The sequence below is a fragment of the Carcharhinus amblyrhynchos genome, chromosome 16 (assembly GCF_965287045.1).
Source record: "Carcharhinus amblyrhynchos chromosome 16, sCarAmb.v2.hapA, whole genome shotgun sequence".
NCBI classification, from domain to species: Eukaryota; Metazoa; Chordata; class Chondrichthyes; order Carcharhiniformes; family Carcharhinidae; genus Carcharhinus; species Carcharhinus amblyrhynchos.
In genome coordinates this window covers 30,520,037-30,540,999 of record NC_137339.1, presented here as the reverse complement: position 1 = coordinate 30,540,999, position 20,963 = coordinate 30,520,037, and the positions used below count along the sequence as shown (strand labels likewise).

General features: G+C 41.4%; 1 protein-coding gene across 3 annotated transcripts in view; it reads right to left on the bottom strand.

The window, feature by feature from the left end:
- hnf4a (hepatocyte nuclear factor 4, alpha) overlaps positions 1–20,963 on the bottom strand; it is an 88,293-nt gene that overhangs the window by 27,159 nt on the left and 40,171 nt on the right. For all 3 annotated transcript variants that reach the window (XM_080204945.1, XM_080204944.1, XM_080204941.1), the window contains exons 2-3: positions 19,067–19,241; positions 13,195–13,289 (exon numbers count right to left, since the gene is read on the bottom strand). In XM_080204945.1, the coding sequence (XP_080061071.1) occupies positions 13,195–13,289; positions 19,067–19,215 (244 nt within the window). In that variant the 5' untranslated portion in view covers positions 19,216–19,241. The remainder of the gene's footprint in view (positions 1–13,194; positions 13,290–19,066; positions 19,242–20,963) is intronic.

Below are 20,963 nucleotides of genomic sequence, written 5' to 3'. Positions count from 1 at the left end.
CCCTGAAATGGCCTAGCAAGCTACTCAGTTCAAGGGCAGTTAGGGATGGACAGTGACGCCCACTTTCCACAAATAAAAAAAGGTGTAGGATTGTAACGCGTGACTTCTGTCAGAATACAGGGCATTGGTCCATGGCTACACACCAGCTGGACATAACACAGGTTAGGTACAGGGCAGTGTTGACATAAGGCGCCTCAATGGGAGGTGCCACAACATGTGAAATCCTGTCAATCTTGGGAAACTGTGCGTCATTCCACCTGTTTATTTCTGTTGAAAGGGAACGAAACACAGATTCTACTCTCCTACCGTTTGAGTAGAAACCATCAACAATCTACTGGATGGCAAATTGCAAAGTCCTGCACATATCTCCAGCTCCAGCCTGGAAGAAGTCAGAGGCATGAATGTTTATCGCACAGTTACCTTCACAGCGATTGGCAATACGATCCTTACTCTGGCCTGACATTGCAGTAAGTGAAAGACTTCAGTGACAAAGTCCTTACTGAAGTGCAGATGTCTCACACATTTGGGGGAATTTTCCCATCCCACCTGCCACTGGAATCATAGCAGGCGGGGGTAGACCATGCAAAGTTCTTTTGACCTTGGGTGGGATTTTCCGGCTTTGGCTGGAAAATACCATTGTCCTTCACTGAGATCCAGGCATGAGAAGTGCTCCTTGAACAACCTGGGTGGCCCTCCAACTCCTCCTCTTCTCTCTCTTCCAGCAGCTAGTGTTGTTTTGCATGGCCTCTGGTCACTCTCCAAGTCATGCTGAATTCCAAAGGGAATTCCCACTATTGCCCATGCCTAGTGACAATTGATTTGAGGGGTCGGGGTAGGGTCCTTCATGCTGCTGAAAGCCTGCACAGCCATATAAGATTAAGTGAGAAAGTGGGCCAGATTTTCGTGGAGTTGGGCTGACACCAGAGGCCTTTAGAAATGGCAGGTGGAACCCAGAGGTGAAAAACCCCTTCCCCATTTCCAGCAGATTCTATTTGTACTAGCAAGGGGAAGGGGGCAGAATGTAAATCAGACAGGCATGAAAGCTGAACTCAGCGGGGCAATTTGAAATTAGTGTTGAGTTTAAATTTACCCCATTTTAGCTGTTCCAAGTGCCTTATCCTATGTTGTAAAAATCACAAATTTGGGCACAAACACTTTTGAAGGGCAGATAATCTGGTTAAGATGCATGGTATAAGTTATTTAAATCCCCAGCCCTTTAAAATGAAAAAAAGAAACAGGCAGCAGCTGCCAATTAGAGTGAAAAAACAAACAACTGATGCTGAAATACATTGGGGTTGACAAGCATTTGATGTAGCTTTGAAAGACCCATTACCAGCTGTCCCTGCAGTTTTAATGCTCATACTTACTAGGGCTGTTATTACAGCTGTGCTCATTATGAATATTTGGGTGAGTTTCAAAGGCTCCAAAATTATTTATCTCAGTGGGGTTTGAGTTCACATTATTATTGACAGTTCTAAAGCGCTATTAAAGAATAAGGCTATCTTTGATGAGGTTAATGAATAGAACTTTTTTTTGTAACCGGTTGACCATTTGAAAGGATTTAACATTTTCGATTGGGTTTAATGAATGAGTTCTCTATCAAGTGCATATGAGTTAGCACTCTGTTAGATTATTAGAAGATTTTTGTTTCATTTCCACACAGATCCAGGCATCTGCTCATAGTGGATCTGGGTAAGTGGCTAAGAGGATGGTATTGTGGGTATAAGGCAGCATATGAGATAATGTTGGCATATGATGGGGCATATGGGTGGGGGGGATTGGTGGAGGGCGAGGAGTGAAGGCTAGAGGGCCGAACAACCTTTTATACAAATTTGCCGAAAGTTGTAGACAGCAAAGAAGGCCTTCTAACCAGCCTGTCCCAGCACTCGTCCACCTCTGTGGCCGTCTCTGAACTGCTGACTTGATCTTAACCCCACCTGCCTCAGCGTGAATCTTATTCATGAGGAAAGGCCTGCCAAGTCAAGAGAAATGAGTTCCAAAATGGCTGGTGCCAAATAAATGTTGTAACTTTATTGACATCTTGATCTGTCTGTTCTGAATACTGCTGGCAGCCGCTCACGGCACATGCTTTGATGCATGCACAAAAATGACATCTGGAATGATTCTTGTCCACAAGTGTACACATATGTCATGAACAGCATGAGCTCCTAGAGTATTCGCAGAACCCTAAAAAGGGACAAGCAGTCCAATTTCTCACACATTGCCTTTGAGAGAAGCATAGGCACAATACTGGAAGAGGACACAGTGTTTCAATTTTAAAAACACACTAAGAAGGAAATCTTTCTGGAATGTATGGATTATATGTGATTTTTTTCAGATTCTTTCATGGGGCTGTCACTGGCAAAGTCAGCATTTTGTTGCCTATCTCTAATTGCCCTTCAGCTGAATGGTTTGCTGGGCCATTTCAGAAACAACCATGTTGCTGTGGGTCTGGAGTCACACAAAGAACAGACTTCCTTCCCAAAAGAGGATGCGCTAACTGGGGCGGTGGGGGAACGGGTTCAGGGTCTGTTTGCTGCTGGTACAAATCCCCTTATGGCCAGAATGTCTTGCATATGCGAGGTTCATTACGGAGTTTGCAGCGGCGGGGATCTCAGTTTCAGATCTCGCCACTTCTCAGTATGCACCTGGTTACTATGAAATTGACTAAATTTTGATATAATTAAATGTTTTAATACCGTTGCTTTCAGGATGTTGAATTCTCCCCCCACTGCCAGTGTAACATCACACAAGCGGGAATCACTACTGTTCTCCAGCAATTAAGATGAATACATTGGTGGCGCACAGGCCAGCGTGGTCAAGGACATTGCAAATGGCACTGCTCCTTGACACTGCCAAAGGGAGGAGCCTCAGGCCAGAGTCAGAAGGCAGGTCTAGGGGTGGAGGTAGAGGGCAGGAGCTCTCAGAAGCCCCATTGAGGGGGAGAAATTCCATTATGTGGTGGGAGATGCTAATCGGGAGGAGGAGGCCCGATACCCTGATGCTAGTGATTAAGGCAGTGTGAGAAAGAGGGGAACGTGGGGTGACCCGAACATTGAAGCGTGGGGGAGTTTGCCCCTTTGCTGTCAAGGATTGCAGGTGTTCCCCTTGACTGCAGGGTGTCACGATGCCCATGGGGGAACGGTGGTGGGGGTGGGGGGATCACTTTACTCTGAGACTAGTGTGCCCTTTAAAAACGTCCCCTCGGTGTCTATAAAGCCAGCTTTATCAGGCCCTGCCCTGCTAGATTCGCGGTGCTAACACGCTCCCCTGCCTTTTTTCTGGCAAGGGCTGGAATTTTACTGGCACGCCTGCCTGAGGCTTGTAAGAATGCGCTGAGGCCAACGGAGAATGCTGTTTTGCGAGCATCGCCTGCACCAATTTTGGGAGGGGTGTGCCAGTTACATCAGGGTCAAAGTGTCAGGAAATTTGGACAAAAATCTGACTGAAAACTGGTTTTCAGAACCTGACACTTTGCCACTTTTTTTTGGAAAATTCCACCCTAGATGTTTTGACAACAATCAATGATAATTTCATAGTCACCATTACAGAAATTAGTTTTTAATTCCAGATCTATTTCAATTCTACTAGTTACTGAGTTGGAGTTTGAATCCATGCCCCCAAAATATTAGCCTGGCCCTTTGGGTTACTAGTCTGCTCACATTTCCACTATACCGCCATATCCTCTATTCAAACCTGCTGCTATTGTTTAGCTAATTAGCCAATATTTTACCCTGGCTGAGCTCGCAGTAACTAATGCCTTTCGCCAGGATATTGAGAGCTTTTGCTGAGCCCTGAACCTGTAACATGGAAATTCCCCATCAGTATGTTCTCATTAACTACTGATAAGTAGGGGAGTCTAAAACTAGAGGGCATAAGTTTAAGGTGAGAGGGAAGAGATACAAAACTGTCCAGAGGAGCAATTTTTTTCACATAGAGGGTGGTGATTATCTGGAATAAGCTGCCAGAGATAGTAGTAGAGTCGGGTACAATTTTGTCTTTTAAAAAGCATTTAGACAGTTACATGGGTAAGATAGGTACAGAGGGATATGGGCCAAATGCGGGCAATTGGGATTAGCTTAGGGGTTTTAAGAAAAAGGGAAGCATGGACAAGTTGGGCTGAAGGGCCTGTTTCCATGCTGTCAACCGCTATGACTCTATGATTCTATAATTAACCTGGAGGAACCTTCAGATGGAAAACATGCACTGGCCACACGACATTGTGTAATGATAGACTTTAAATGATTGTTAGAGACACTGTAACACTGATCTGTCCTTTTAAAAAGGAGTTTGAACACCACCATATAGCAGCAAGGTACATAAATAATTGGCTTCATCAATGCGCATTGCTGCCAACACAGTTCAAGTTAAACTGACAGATGACACGATGAAATTCAACTAGAGGATTAGAGAATATGTTATTTACTATAAAATAACTTGATTATTTACGAATTGTGCTAATTAATGACACATCAATCGCAAAAGCCAGAATTGTCATGTATTTGTAAAATGTGTATAAGATGTCATCAGTTGGACACAATGAATAACTTTTACGAGTGAAAAAAAAAGCAGGAGTGCAGTCAACTGTCATAAAATAAATTCTCAAGGTTATGCATTGGTTTATCAGTGGAGACACTATGTTCAGTCACAGAATGCTGCTTTCCGAATGTTTGCTCAGCACTAACTGGTCATGGACCTCAAACAATTCTATTTAATATTAACAGATTTAGGAAAGGATTCCAACAGTCACTGGGAATGCCTTACTTTCATTTCTCCAGTTTCTGCTGGATTATGACATGTAGGCACGAACTTTAACACCAAGAGGCAGAGCTTAATTTGCACTTGAAGGATGGCACAATGAGGATGCAGGAAAAGACCACAGGTCCGGAAAAATCGGCCTGAGACCCATTTGACATTGAGCCTTGGCCCTCAGTTTAAGAAATTTCTGAGCTGCTGGTGCCTAGTTCAGGGTTCAGCAGAGGCGTGTAGCGTAGTTCCACCTTCTTGAACTGCTCTAGTCCACCCTGTGTTGGTGCACATCCACTCAGTCACGATAGAGGGGAATATCAGGCTTGTGACCCAGCAACATTGAAGAAACGGCAATATGGTTCCAAGGCAAGATGATTCTTGGCTTGAAAGGGGCATTCCAGGAAATGCCTATTAAATCTTCTCACAATCTTCTCTTCTCCAAGAACAATGATCCCAATGCCGCCAATCTTTTTGCATAACTGAAGTTCCTCATCCCTGGAACCATTCTCATGAATCTTTTCCTGCACTTTCTCAAATTCTCTCCCATCCTTCCTCACGTGTGGTGCCCAGAACTGGATGCAAAACTCCAGTCGTGTAGCCATGATGTGGAGATGCTGGCGTTGGACTTGGGTGAACTCACCTGAGGAAGGAACAGTGCTCCGAAAACTCGTAATTCCAAATAAACCTGTTGGACTTTAATCTGATGTTGTGAGACTTCTTACAATTCCCAGGGGAGTGAGAATTGTGCTTTCTTCTGTATTATGTTATTTTTTTAAAAACCTTCCTTTTTTGAAAACGTCTTCCAACAGTCCTTCTGAAGGTAATTAGTTGGGTTACATGTAGGCCTGGGTAGATCTAATGCTGCACTTGGAGTGAATTAATTTCTGGAATTCTAAAACAGTCATTGGACCCTTTATAAGAATAATTAAGGGGCTTACCACTTGTCTATGCTGACATTAAGGATCTAAATGACCATTGCTATATCCAAAATAATAGTGTTGTTTTAAGCTAGGTTGCTTCCTAAATTTGGTTTCTGCCCCATTTACCAGCCAGAGAAGAGCCAATCCAAGTTCGATTTCTCTATTAGGTGTGTATTTTTTTCCACTGGCACAAACCCAGTTTTCTTTTTACATTCCATTTCCAGTTTTGTGGATGAACCTCAATCACAAAGAGTTTGTGTTTATATCATTCGCCAGTGCCTGCAAATTCCCTTTCAAAGTTTTATTCATAGATCTGCCAATTCTGTGGCATTGTGTTAGATCTAGTAGATTATACCAATGTAGAATTCTGTTGGAGAGAAAAATGGATCCAGGAAGGGAACAAAAGTAGCCACTGAGTGAGAGAGAGTGGGGTGGGGATGGGGGTGGAGGGTTAGAGAAGGATTCAAAACACAATGGGAAAAATAATTATTTTGAAGAGACTGGCAAATGATGGAGGAAGTGCAAGACAGAGGATTTATGAAGGGAGTTCTTGAAATGACTGACAGACCAGCAAACGATGTTGAAACAGAGGACATGGATGAGAAGGAATATATCAGAAGACTGGAGGATATAATGGGAAGGAGATTATTAAGTTGGGGTCAAAACCACAGAAGCACAGCAAGGTGAAGATACAAGCCTTCAAATCAATTCACTAAGGCACAGAGAATCACTGGAGCTTTCCAAGGATGGCAGTGATGAATGCGAAGGCACAAGGTAAAATAAAGGCTGCTCATCTTGAATAAATCATAGATTATGGATGGTGAAGTTGATGAGCCTAATGAGGAAAACATTGGAAAAGTTGAGCATTGAGATGGATTGGGGTTCCTGCAGTTGGGAAAGATTTGGCATCTGAAAGGAGCAATGTTTTTCAGAGGTGAATCAAGTGGTAACAAATCAGATATAGAAGGAAACTGGGTTCAGGTTGGCCAGTAACCAGAGTTGAATACATCGAAATTTAGCTTTATATGACAGACAGGGATAGTAATGGAATCAAAAGTGTCCCGCTTGCATTTGTTGCCCATTCCTAATTATCTTTGTGAAGATGGTGGTGAACCACCTTCTTGAACTGCTCTAGTCCACCCTGTGTTGGTGCACATCCACTCAGTCACGATAGAGGGGAATATCAGGCTTGTGACCCAGCAACATTGAAGAAACGGCAATATGGTTCCAAGGCAAGACGATTCTTGGCTTGAAAGGGGCATTCCAGGAAATGCCTATTAAATCTTCTCACAATCTTCTCTTCTCCAAGAACAATGATCCCAATGCCGCCAATCTTTTTGCATAACTGAAGTTCCTCATCCCTGGAACCATTCTCATGAATCTTTTCCTGCACTTTCTCAAATTCTCTCCCATCCTTCCTCACGTGTGGTGCCCAGAACTGGATGCAAAACTCCAGTTGAGGCTGAACCAGCCTTATATATAGGTTGAAGGAAACTTCTTTGCTGTTGTACACTACGCCTCTGTTGCAGTATTTGATACAGAATATAACAAACAGGAGGAAAATCATCCAACAGAGGTGACAGAAGAGGATTTTGGAAGAAGTTAACTCAGCTACCTCAACTGGACTGTGGGTAACTGAAGGACTGGTGTCAAGGAGCGGTTAAGGTTAGATCTTTCCATTGGCAAAAAATGATGAAGAAAGGATTTGAGGTGGACTGGGAAAGAGAGAAGGGAGCATAGAACATAGAAAAACTACACCATAAACAGGCCCTTCAGCCCTTCAAGCTGCGCCGATGATATCCAAACCTACTAGGCTTACCCATAACCCTCAATTCTATTAAGTTCCGTGTTCTCATCCAGAAGTCTCTTGAAAGAGAGGAAAAAAAGCCTTGTCAATGATAGAGACTTCAGGGGCACAAGGACCTGCGATGATGGTATGGATAAAGTGATGACGAGGAGAAGGGCGAGATTTTTATGGTAAAGGTGAGTGTAAGTGCCATGTGAAATCAGTGAGGAATTGTTCAGTCCAGAATGAAACAGATAGGAACAAGGATTTCCAGCCAAGGAAACACTTTGGTGTTTATATGCATACTGTATCGTTAAGGAGATGTGAAAGGAGCTCTTTGGACTCAAGTATTTAAATAAAAGGAAAGAGTTGTTGAGGAGACAGGCTAAATTTAGCTATCACTGTCACTGTAGGGTTTGGTGCATGATACATACAGGGAGCAGCCTTAGTGTGTGAAGAAGTCACCACTGATCAGGCTGAGAGTATTGATGCACACCTCCAGAATGCACTTTTATTGGAGATGGACTTGTTAACATAGGATAGGATGATTTGTAGGCTGAGGCAGACTGAAAGAAGTATCTTGGGCAATAATGGGAAATAGGCCCAAATAGGGATGTATTTGGTAGTGTCTGAGAATAAAGACTGGGAGCATTTGTAGCAGTGGAATTATATAGTGAGTCTGAGACAATAAGGAGACGAGTTCAAGGTAGAGAAAGGGATGTAGCTGAGACAGGAAAAAAACATGTGAATAAGAAATGGAGGAACCTAGACGTGAGATGAAAGTCTTTGTGTAGCTTGAATACGAAGAAAGCAAAAGTTATTATAACATTAGCAACAACAGGAGTCTAGTAGGAAGGAGATTAGTGATGTTGTGATGGACACAGTGATAACATTTGGTTCAAACTGGAGTTGTCTGAACTTGCTGGGCAGATCAAAGGCTAAATCCTGCATGAAGGTCAGGAATCATTCAAGGACCAGTCAAGAACAAGAGCCAAGGTCAGTAAAGTTCAGGCAAAAGTATGCACAATCCATGAAGATAACCTGTACAAATTAGGAGAAGGTAATTTGTGTCCTGGGACTGTCAGATGGTTGGAACCTGAGATCAGCTTGAAAAGGCTGATGTATTTTATGAATGCCTGTGTAATAGATACATTCAGAATGAAATATATTTAAAAGTGATAACAATAAAATACTTTTGTTTATGGGAAGAATACAACTGTGATAGCAATTACATTTTTTGATTACTTCTTTCCCAATTACCTGTTATGCTTTGTATTTAAGTTTGGTTGAGATTAAACAATGGTTGGCAGAAGAATGAAAGGATCTGTGTGTTTAAAAGTTAGCAGTGGACACTGTTTTAAAGAAAAGCCACACATGATCTGAAAGGTGCATGGTGACCTAAGATAGCGGGAAGGGAATGACTCTGCTAACAACTTATGAGCCTCACATCTTACCAGTAATTAAACCCATCCTATAACCATCAGCTAATGAACTCTTACACAATTGAAGATTTCTATTGAGTGAATAGTATTGGAGATACCAACTCAGTGATCCAACTCTTTAAAATACCAAGATAAGTGTAAACAGGCTATTCGATTGTAGGCCTTGAGCTATATGATGCATATTTTAAACTGCCTGCCATAAGTGAAATTAGAAGTTTCTCTTCCACAGAAATGCTCTATGAAAAATCTAATAATGCTTTATTGCTGCTATTCTCCTCTGAACTTACATTACTATTCCCTTTGTGTCTTTGTAGGTGTTGACTCCTTACTGCATTACAGTTTGATGAACATAGTTGTTTTCTGGTTCTTTGCACAAATGCCTATTCTTCATGTATCAGTGTAAATGGTGAGTAATGGCAAGTGTTTTTCTCCATGAAGGTTATTAGAGCAGAGCCTTATTCTTCTGTTGCTGATCAGGAATGGGAATATTTGTTTATTTGCTCTCTATATTCCTTGATATTAAGACAAATTTTAACGTCTCTAATGAGATTAATGAATATAAAAATCAGGAAATATATGAAGTGGGCTGCCTATTCACTATCACCCTTTGTATAGTCACTCATTTATCCCTTGTATGTCTTCTCTAGATTTGTGCAGTGGAAAAGATAACTTCTGGCTGGAACATGCTAAAAAAGATAATTTCTGATGTTTAGTGGCATTTTAACATTTTAAAATCCAGATTCAAAGGTCAGGTTTAAATGTTTCCAACCTGCTTTTCAGGAAATATTCCTTCTAACAGCCTGACTTGTCAAATCCTAGATTGCTTTTTAAATCTCTGAAAATCCAAGACATCTTTTTGCATTATTTCTGATTTTTATAAAATAGAAGAGACCAAAAAAAAATCCCTGTTCAATTGGACAGGTATCATACTATTATAAAAATATAACTACCTTGATTTGAGTTAATGACATCATAATGCTTAATGGGACTATCGGAGTGAGTGAAGCATGTTAAGTAGGGTGGCACAATGGCGCAATGGTTAGATCTGCTGCTCACATTCCCAGGTACCCAGGTTCGATTCCAGGCTTGGGTGACTGTCTTTATGGAGTCTGTCCCATAGTCCAAAGACGTGCAGGTTGGGTGGATTGGCTATGGTAAATGCACAGGGTGGAAGGGAGAGCCTGGGTGGGATGATCTTTCGGAGACTTGGTGCAGATTCAAGGGACTGAATGATCTCTTTCTGCACTGTAGGGATTCTATGAAAGTAATTCTTCTGCCAGTTTATCATTACTGTACATGTTGCATATATAGTATATATCCTGTTATTTAAATCATAATTCTGTACATGTGTTGTGATTTGTGTGTATGCCTGAAGAGCTGCAGTGATGCCCAAGTCCTGCACACACATTGGGGAAAATTTTTGTTTCTTGCTTACATTGGCAATGTGCAAAATAATGAAATGATTGGAAAGCCTGTACCATATTCATGAGTGGGTCTTATTTGAATGGGAATAATAAATTGGTGGTGTCAATTGCTTATGGTCAGTTTGCCCCTCGAAAGGGTGGGGAAACTAGTAGGGGAGAAACTGATAATAGGCCTACAATATCACTTTAAAGGGGAATGCAGTAAAGGTAGTGAGGTCAATAAAGTAATTTATCTTCCCACTGGAAAATGTAAACAACACACGCAGGTACAACAAGTTCAAGTTAAGGAAGCTTTCAAGCTGACAAAATAATGCAAGAAAAATGTTTGCCATTCCCAAAATCATCTTTCTCTAAGGCCTGACTTTTTGTGGTGACAGAGAAGCTTTCTATTGTAATGAAAATGACTATGGAGGCCCAGATCCAGACTCCCAAACATAGCACCTACCAGCTTCGCAAAGAGGCATTGCGGGCATGTTATAAGTTACACATCAATGGTTCATGGAGGCAGCACACATAAAGTGTATTTGCCTCAGGCTGATCTGATTTCACTAGTGAGATATGCAAAACACAGTCCTGTGCATGTTAGACCTGATAGGAGAAAGTCTAAAGCTGCCAGGGGAGCTTTTGAGAGCCTTTGACAGAGATCAGGTGCCCTTTGGAAGAGGTCAGGTGCCCTTTGTCATGTTAAAGGTAAATATCAACATGTCTAAAACGTGCATAAACTAATTGGAACAGTAAAAAAGAACTGGCAAAAGCAACCGGCAAGGCACTTAAAACTCTGCGCCACTGAAGATTTGAATAAAAGCAGTCTGCAATTTTAAAACAAAAAGCGCTTGCTATTTCACTCTGTCTATTCATATAAATCTGAGGTTATCATTGCAGTGTTAGTGCTGTATGACTGATTTCATGACCTCCCATTATCACAGTGGGATGCCTGTCTTTTCACAGTTTGATTGACAACTCCAAGAGGCTGTGAATTCTTTGAAGTGAGATTATGAATTTCAATGCTTGTTTCTGTAAAAGATTAAAGGGAGTTAAATGTAATGAATGGATTTTTCTGTACGAGAATTCTTTTTCCAATAGTGATTTCTTCAGTGCATTTTTAAGAATGAGCCTGGCACTAAGTTCTGTCCAGGGTGGGCATTGGTGGGTGAATTGTCATGATACATGTAAGAGTAAGACTCGGGTGGGGGTGGCGGGGAGAGGCGGGTGGTGGAGCATGGAGAGGCGGGTGGTGGAGCATGGATTAGCACTCATTTAACACAGAGTTTCTAATGGGAATGAAAATTCAGGTCTAAGTGTTGGTGCATTGAGGCAGGTTTTCTGTCCCACCCACCTGTGCACTGTTTCCGGGGTTGCCCACTACGACTCCAATTTTCAATCGCCATTCTAGACCGAAAGTCTGACTTTCCTCCAGGTTGAGTTTGTGGAGCTGGGAAATGTCTTAACTCTGCATTCCAAACTTGGGAGCAAAATCAGGCCTAAGTGTTTCCTTTGAAGCAGTGCCTGAACAGAATATTTCAAGCTCTAGCTATCTATGCTCTGATAGTGGGTTTTATTGTTTGATTTATGATCACATAAATCAAGAACCACTTGACCATTGAAGTCTGTGGGCCTCAATAGCAAAGTTGGATTTTTTTTAGTTTTTTTTAAGTATTTGCCAAACAGTGTCCAATGCATGTTGAAATAAATGGCGTAGAAACTAAATAAAATAGCTCTATTTATAATTTCTCTATTTATAATTTCACCTCTACTGATTACTGGAGCTAGACTTTTGCAGGTATGTGGTTGGAAGCAGATTACATAGAATTATAGAAAAACACAGCATGGAAAGATGCAATCCAGCCCACTATGCCTGTGCCAGCTCTTTGTTAGAGCAATTCAATTAATTGCGCCACATCGCTCTTTCCCATTGACTGTTTTCCCTTCAATCATTTATTTAATTTCTTATTATACAATCCCTAAGTGCAGAAGGAGGACATTCGGCCCATCAAATCTACACTGACTCTCCGACAGAGCATTCTACCCAGGTCCCATAGCCATAACCCCATGCATTCATCCTAATTAGTCCCCCTGACAATAAGGGATAATTTAGCATTGCCAAATCACCTAACCTGCACATCTTTGGATGGTGGGAGGAAACTGGAGCACCCGGAGGAAATCCACGCAGACACGGGGTGACTGTACAAACTCCACAGAGACAGTGACCCAAGCCGGGAATTGAACCCAGGTCCCTGGCGCTGTGAGGCAGCAACTATGTTGCCGGCTGCTCCACTTGAACATTCTGTTGGTGCTTTTGTGAGGCAGCAGTTGATGTATGTTTGGCTGCTACTCTCACAGACGTACGTTCTTGCATGGTTTCGTTGGAGCAAATTAGACTGAAACTTGCTGACTCCACACGAAGATGTTGCACCAGAAATTACCATCCTGCTAATGCAAATTCAAGACAGCTCACCACCAGCATCTCGAGGTCAATTAGGGATGGGCAATAAATACTGGTCTAGTCAGTGATGACCAAATCCCATGAATGAATGAATGGATTAAAAAAATGGATCTTTTAGTGTAAACTCAAACAGTAGCAGAATAAATATATTAGTGTTTGGTCAGTATTTCTTGTTACCAAACAGGTAGTATTGTTTACTATGATGGAGCATTCCTCCATTGTTTTTTTTCTGGATGTGCTGGAAGCTAAATTCATGTCAATGCTGCAGATTCTAGACTTTATTTGGAATAAGACTCCTGACATTAGCAAGTTTGGAGTATTGCCTGAACACAAGGATTTTGGCTGCCTTCTTCCAGCATTGAAGAAAATTGCTACGCTATGTACTTATTATCAATGTTTCTTGTTCCACCAAAACATTTAAGTTTCTTACCTTCCTTTTTCATCCCTGCTCGAAAGCATTTTTTTAATCGGCAGTATCTACATTGGTTTCGTTTGTCCTTATCTACAATGCATTGTCTGTTAAACCTGGAAGACAGCACAAAAGAAATAGATCAAATGAGACACTCCATTCTCTCCATACAGTAAACATATTTGAAAGATGCTTTAAGCTTTATGTATGTCACATAACGGCATGCTGTAAATGCGAAAATCTAGCACTGGAACAAGTCACTACTGACATTTTTATAAGCGCAAATAATTTTTTCCCAACTAGGGGGAAATGAAAGGTAGGTGGGAGGCGCTGTGGTGGGCTGGGGGGATTTGGAGGTACATTTGGGGACAGTGGCAGTATTTCATTACTTATTGCATTTATTTAGTTGCTCGCTAACTACAGTTAACAAAAATAGGATTTTTGGTCTGTCTTTCAAATATTTATGGGACACACAGTGAAATTCAGTTCTTTGTTGAGACTTCAAGACTTGGGCCAGAACTTTAGGTTGCTTGGGTGGGTGCACATACCTGGACATGAAAGCAGGTGGGATCAAGTGAGAAGACATCAGGGGCATGTCCTGACATCATCACGTATTTGTGTGATATTTGGGTTGGTGGGCTTGCTTCCAACTTTCGTGCAGCCAATTTAGCCCATTAAGGGACGAATTGAAAGCAATTTTATGGGGCCCATCTACTTTTACAGTTAGCAGATGAGCCAGTTGGCCAGATGGTCTTTACGTTTTAACCGCAATCTTGATCTGGGCTGAGATGAACTGTCAGGGTTGACATAAAAATAGAAGTGATGCCTGGGACTGAGGTTTATGTTGGAATATTCTGCCTGGACACTGTTTGCAATGTTTCTCCATCAGGATTTATTTTGTATAGGCTTGCAGATCCCTGGGACAGCTCCAAAGTGGCCATCTCCTTGTGGGAGACCATTAGAAGTGGCTGCCTGCGCCTTCCCTTTTCTCAGTGTCCACCCTCTTGCTGCCCTCCCTGGTAGTGCTGAGCCTTTTTCAGAGTGCTGGCTGCCAGTTAATTGGCCAGCCTGTATGGAGACACATTTCGCACCTGCTTCTGGGCCCACTGAGTGTGTGCATCTAATGGGTGCAGAATTCAGACTTTGGCTGCTGTTGAGGGATCAAATACACTAGGCTGTTCATTTAAAAGGATTGGTTGCTCATTACAAATTAAAAGTTTTATCCTTTCCAATATAAACTGCATTAAAAGAGGAGTCCAACTAAAATCAGTCAGCTAAGACATTTCCGGTTTTTTTGTTTTAATCATTTCTATAAATTAGGGAACATATTTCTTGGTTGAGAGAATTTCTATCTATTCACACATCTCTTAATGATGAAGGCATGAGTTATTTTATTAAAAGAAATTTGATTTAAGATACAATTGTTGGGCCGAAGGGCCTGTTTCCTGTGCTGGGTTGTTCTTGTTAATAAGAGCTAACCATGGTGCAAGTCAAATATTTTAGTCCCAAGTTATAGTCCTTTATCTCACCCTCCATTTCCCTAACAAACGCTACAATGAACAACGTTCCCATTTAATTAGCTGCATTGACTAACCATGAGTAGACTACCGTGCACAGCTAATTTCTATTTCCTTGCTTTGTTCCAAACATTCCACATTTGTGAAGCCCATTTGGAACACAGCAAGACCTGTCCGTGTATCTGTTTATTAATTATGTCACTTTTAACTGAGCAGGAATCGTTCTCACAGTGGTTAGTCTATGAATGTGACATGGCAGTGGAGGAAATATTAATCACAACTGTAACTCAGCATGCAGTTCAGTAAATTCACAGACATTTACAGCCCTTCATGTTTGTGCTGGATTTAAGAGTTATCCAGTCTAATTCCCCCCTTTCCAGCTCTTGGTTTGCCATCCCTTACTTTATGGCATTTCAAGTGCATATGTTAAACATGATGAAAGTTTCTGTGTCTATCCTCTTTCAGGTAGTGAGTTCCAAAGCTATCTCAATGAAAGCATTTCTCCTCAACTCCCCTTTAATAATGTTACCAATTACTGTGGGTGGCATTTTATGGTCTGTCTCACTGGTGGGATGTTCCAGTTTTGTCAAAGTCAGTGGACTTTTGCACAGCTTGCTGCATTGCACCCTGCTCCCAGCCCCCGCCACCCCTTACATTTGCTGCAACTGGGCTGTAAAATTCCACCCCATAACTCCGTGCCCCTGGTTATTGACATCTTTCCCAAAGAAAATAAATCCTTCACATCCACTCAATCTAAGTCCCCCATAATTTGAAATGCCTCTATTAAGTCTCCTGAAATTCAGTCCTCTCTGTTCCAAGGAAAACAATCCCAGCTAATCCAAACCTTTTTCTTTGCTAAAACTTTCCAATCCTGGCAACATCCTTATAAATCTAATTTGGACCCTCACGGGTGCAATCACACTTGTACAAGAGATGGATAATATGACGAGAGAAGAAAATATGGATTAACAAAAGGCCATTCAGCCCCTCAGGTCTGTAACTTCCACAGGTTAATTTTATGTTTAATCAACCCTATTATGAGTTCTACTCAGAATCCACTCTACCAGACAAAGACCTTTTCTGTGTTGCCTGCCAGTAAAGGGTCTGAATTAAGGTTTAAACAGAAATACTAGCCAACTGGATGAAATGCTGCTGCAAATGGAAGAAGTGAGACTTATAAGCATCCATCAAACTGCAAGGAATTGATGCTGTGACTGTTCCAGGTATTTAATTTAACCTACCCTACTCTTGTCCCTATAGTAAATTGCAAACTGCGCATTTTGTCAAATTGCCCCCTCTGTGCCTTCTCTACTGCAGAGTAATAAAGTTAGTTCAATAATGGCTGCCTGCAGTTGAGCATAGGTCCATCTTTGTGCAATACATGACATTCCCTCAACTTGAAACTAATTAACAACCATCTAAATTTACTTGTCATTTGCACTCAAGGAGAATAACCACAATAGCTCCATATGATTTCAATAATTTCCATTATTTTAACTGACATTTCTGCATGAAGAAAGTGACCCCATTCTACTTTGGTTGCTGTAGCTTCAACTGTTAGAAAATCCATGATGATCAGCCACCAAAGATACTACAATGAAATATGGGAAGTGACCACACATGGACAATGCCGTCATGCACCGCTGATACTGATGAAGTGGAGATGCCGGCGTTGGACTGGGGTAAACACAGTAAGAAGTCTCACAACACCAGGTTAAAGTCCAACAGGTTTATTTGGTAGCAAACACCACTTGCTTTTGGAGCGCTGTTCCTTCGTCAGGTGAGTGGGGAGCGGGGAGCATGATGAAGCCATGTAAACCCAACTTGTCACTCAATTACAGCAGTGAGTGTTAGATTGGTTATTCAGATTGAACCTGGCGAAGACCTGAGGGTGGAATTTTCCTGTTCTGCCACCACAGGAATCGTAGCGAGTGGGACAAGGCCATACAAAAGCCTGTTGACCTCGGGCGGGATATTCTGCTCTTGGGGCAATGGTGTCTGAAAAATCCCACCCTCCTGAATCTCCCTATGTAAACAGGAATTGCTGCGCATGATCCTGTATCCTTCACAGTAAAAAAGTTCTGGGGCAAATGAATCAGACAGACAGAAATTTTACATCCCACCTGCCACAGGAATCATAGCGGGTGGGACAGGGCCATGCAAAGGTCCATTGACCTTGGGAGGGATATTCCAGTCTTGGGACAAGCGCATCTGGAAAATCCCTAGATGTTACTGCATGTGAATGGACACATATAACAAAAAGAAATGAAACCACATCTTTGTATAAACTTGCTCTATATAAATTAAATATTAAACCAGCTTAATCTTTATATGTTTTAAAACTTGCAATCATTTTTTAGTATATTTTTGTAGCAGAGATTCTGAATGAAATTTCATGTTTCATGATGTGCGACTGACTTACTGGGTATATGGAATCCTATTTTTGTTTCACTATCCTGAGACATAATTGTTATGGAATAATAATTGGTGCTAATCATTAACAGACTGGCAATGAAAGAAGGAAAATTGTAGACATAATTCTCTCGAAGCTGAAACCAATCCTTGTAAAAGTCCCTGGTTGCTATGGTAGAGTCCATTTAGCAACTGAAATTAACCAGTATTATATATCATAGACATATCATAAAGGTTTTATCAATGGAAACTCTTCGCAATGTCTCCATCTTTGAATGGCACCAAGTGCTAATAGTAATCATGGACCTGGATTATATCCATCCTCACACACTGGATCGTTTCTCATTTGTCGGAGATGTTTAATGACTTCAAGGGTTAAAAGATGTCTTACACAGTTAATCTTAATCAAGAACATTTATATTTAAATGAATGGAAGTTTCTTCAGCTGGACATTTTTTATAGGTTTGCAATTGTTCTCCATTTCAGATCCATGAGCTAAATTTTCATCTTGGCACTCTTTAGTTAATAGTATAAGATAATTAAAGTAATGCCCTTTATGCCTTGAGTGCTGCTTTGTTCAAGATGAAAGAAGTCATAATTTATGGAATACAATTGGTTTCTATGATTTTTAAATATTCCCAATGGAGCACACTATGGCAAGACATCCTACTTGGTAGTCCAACAGGAAAACAGAATTACCTTCCACAGAGTTTATGGAAGTTCTTGGCCCTGAAGCAAGGTTTACCCTTTTGAGAATGATCAGCAATGATGTTGAATAGGAGCAAGAGTAGACCGCAAGTCTACTCTGCCATTCAACAGGATCATGGCTGAACTTTTACATCAATTCCACTTTCCCTGCCCTATCCTCATTTCCCTTGATTCCTTTAGTGTCCCAAAATCTCTTGATCTCTGTGTTCTGAGGCAGTGAGTTACAAGGATTCACAACCAGTGAAGGAACTTCTCCTCATTTTAGTTCCAAATGGTTGATCCCTTGTCCTGATTATAGATTCTTTAGCCAGGGAAACAGCTTCTTTCTTTCTTTCTTTCCCCACACAACCTATACTTGGCGGTTAAATTTCCCCATATCAGTCTGATGTTTGTTAGCTTTTTTCATTCCTTGTTTAAGCTGTTGGTCATATTGACAAGAAACTGTTTATCATTACTTCCATTCAGCCCTTCTACATATATTAACCAGAAAATCATTTTGTGAGCAATTAGTGTTGAGTAATGTGTAACACTGAATATTATTATCTTGTAATAATTTCATTTGACAGTGTGAAATTCTCTTCAGCTAACTTATTAATTTTAGTAATGCGACCTAATCAAATAGCCCAAATGTTTGATTGAATATATTGACTTCAAAATGTCATATTAAGCTATATTTATTTAGAGGACTGTCTTCATGTGTGTGTATATTTATGTTAGTGTGGGAATGATTAAGAAACTCTATCAAATAGCAAGCTGTGATACAGCAAACAAAGTCTTTCCTCATGTTGTTTTAATCTTCGATATTTCCTTATTTCATGATTGAGAATATTGGGCAATAATGCAGTATACCTGCAGTAAATCACAGAATAGAATCAGAATCCCTATAGTACAGATGGAGGCCATTTGGCCCATTGAGTCTGCACTGACCACAATCCCACCCGGGCTGTATTCCTTTAACTGTATATGCTTACCCTGTTAATCCGCTGACACTAGAGTCAATTTAGCATGGCCAATTAACCTGAACCTCACATCTTTGGACAGTGAGAGGAAACAGACATGGGGAGAATGTGCAAACTCCACACAGACAGTGACCCAAGGCTGAAATTGAACCGTGTCCCTGGCACTGTGAGGCAGCAATGCTATCCACTGTGCTGCCATGCCGCCCTAAATTGACAGTGACCAATGTCTACATGGAGTCTGTGCTGTATATGAAGAATAGATTCTATAACCTCCTGAATTAGTTTGTGGAATTTTACCTGCATGAATACATATGATTTTTTCGGACACTCCGTCTGAAGAAACCTTTGCAGCCGTCGCAGCTGGAAGCACCGTAATGTTTTCCTGTCGCTCGATCACCACAGATTGCACAGAGAGCGCTTATCCCAAGGTTGTTAGAAGCATTCATGTTGGCGGCTTCACTTGGAGATGTATCTAGGAACAACAGCAATAGATACTTCTGAAATGAGCACAAATGCAGCTATAATAAATATTAAAAGATAGATTGATAAATTCTAAGTTGGAACCTCTTCAACTTGGGAGGGAATGTGGTCTCTTTATTTTTGTTATTAGTCACAAGTAGGCTTTCATTAACACTGCAGTGAAATTATTGTGAAAAATCCCCTAGTCATCACACTCCTGCGCCTGGACGGAGAATATTTGCATGGCCAATGCACCTAACCAGTGCATCTTTGAACTGTGAGAGGAAACTGGAGCACCCAAGGGAAACCCACGAAGACTCCGCACACACAGTGACCCAAGCTGGGAATCGAACAGGTCCTGGTGCTTTGAGGCAGCAGTGCTAACCACTGTGCCACCCCTAGATACAGAGATATATGTGATAGACATTTTGATTATTGCCAGCAACATCTATCAGTTCTGGCCAACAGGAAGATTGTGAAGTAAAAAAGCAGGGTTCTTGAAAAATGGTTCATTATGTCATTTGAAGACCAGTTCTGTTCAGAATTTGAACTCAATGAAAATCCAATGCTCTAGTGCAAATGCTATTAGATTGCAATTTGGTAACTAGTTTGCTTCATAGAAGGACTTCAAAATATATTTGTACTTGCAAAGAAAAAGCTTCATCTCTGTACTATATATGAAACAAGTTTACAGTATAAGCTTATATCTTAATGGACTGGGCATCTCTGAATGCATTATTTTTTGATATGAAATCTTTTTAAAAAATTTCCTTTCACAACCCCTGCAGAGAAAATGGGATAAGGGTTCACCTCTGGAAAATGGAATTGCGGCAATTACTTTAAAAGATGATCGGAGAGGCAAAGAGATATTTAGGAAATAATTATGGCAGCAGTGGCTAAATCAACAGCACTTTCAGCGCTAGGATGTTAGCAAGCAGTCAGAGAAGAGTAAAGGCCATATAAGATGTAACTAGAAACAAATCAGGATAAGCCAAAAGTAATTAATATTCTGAATAATTACTTGGAGAATCATAGAATCCCACCACCTACCAACTCCCCTCTGAGCTACATGCCTTCCTGACTTGGAACTATATTGCCACACCTTCACTGTCACTGGGTTATAATCCTGGATCTCCCTCTCTCCCACCCAACAGCGTTGTGGGTGTACCTACATCACATGGACTGCCACAGTTCAAGAAGGCAGCTCACCACCACCTCCTCAGGCCATTAGGGATGGGAAATAAATGCTGGCCTAAGTCATGGCGTCAACCAATGCCTTCCCACCCCTCCATCTCCCCCAACCCCTACACCTCCCCCTGACCTTTGAAAGAATAAAAAAAGAAGCCACCTGGCGGGTTGAGTTCTCTGCAGCAGCAACTCAGCTAATCCCATTCCCCTGCCTTTGTCCAGTAGTCTTGCAGTTCATTTTCCCTTCACGTGCTTATCTTCTTCCACCGTATTTTCTGGGACTGCATCCCACATCCTAACCGCAAAGCTGTAGCTCTTTAAAACCAATCACCTTAAATTGGTGTGCTCTGTTCCTCGACCCTCCTGCTGATGGGGACAGTTTCTATCCATCTGCTCTGTCTCGAACCTTCGTGAGTTTGAACAATTCTATCGAATCTCCCTGCCAACCTTCTCTTCTCGAAGGAGAACAGCCCCAGCTTCCACCCAGACAACTGAATATTCCTGGAACTATTCTTGTAAATCTTTTCTGCATCTCCTTGGGCGGAAT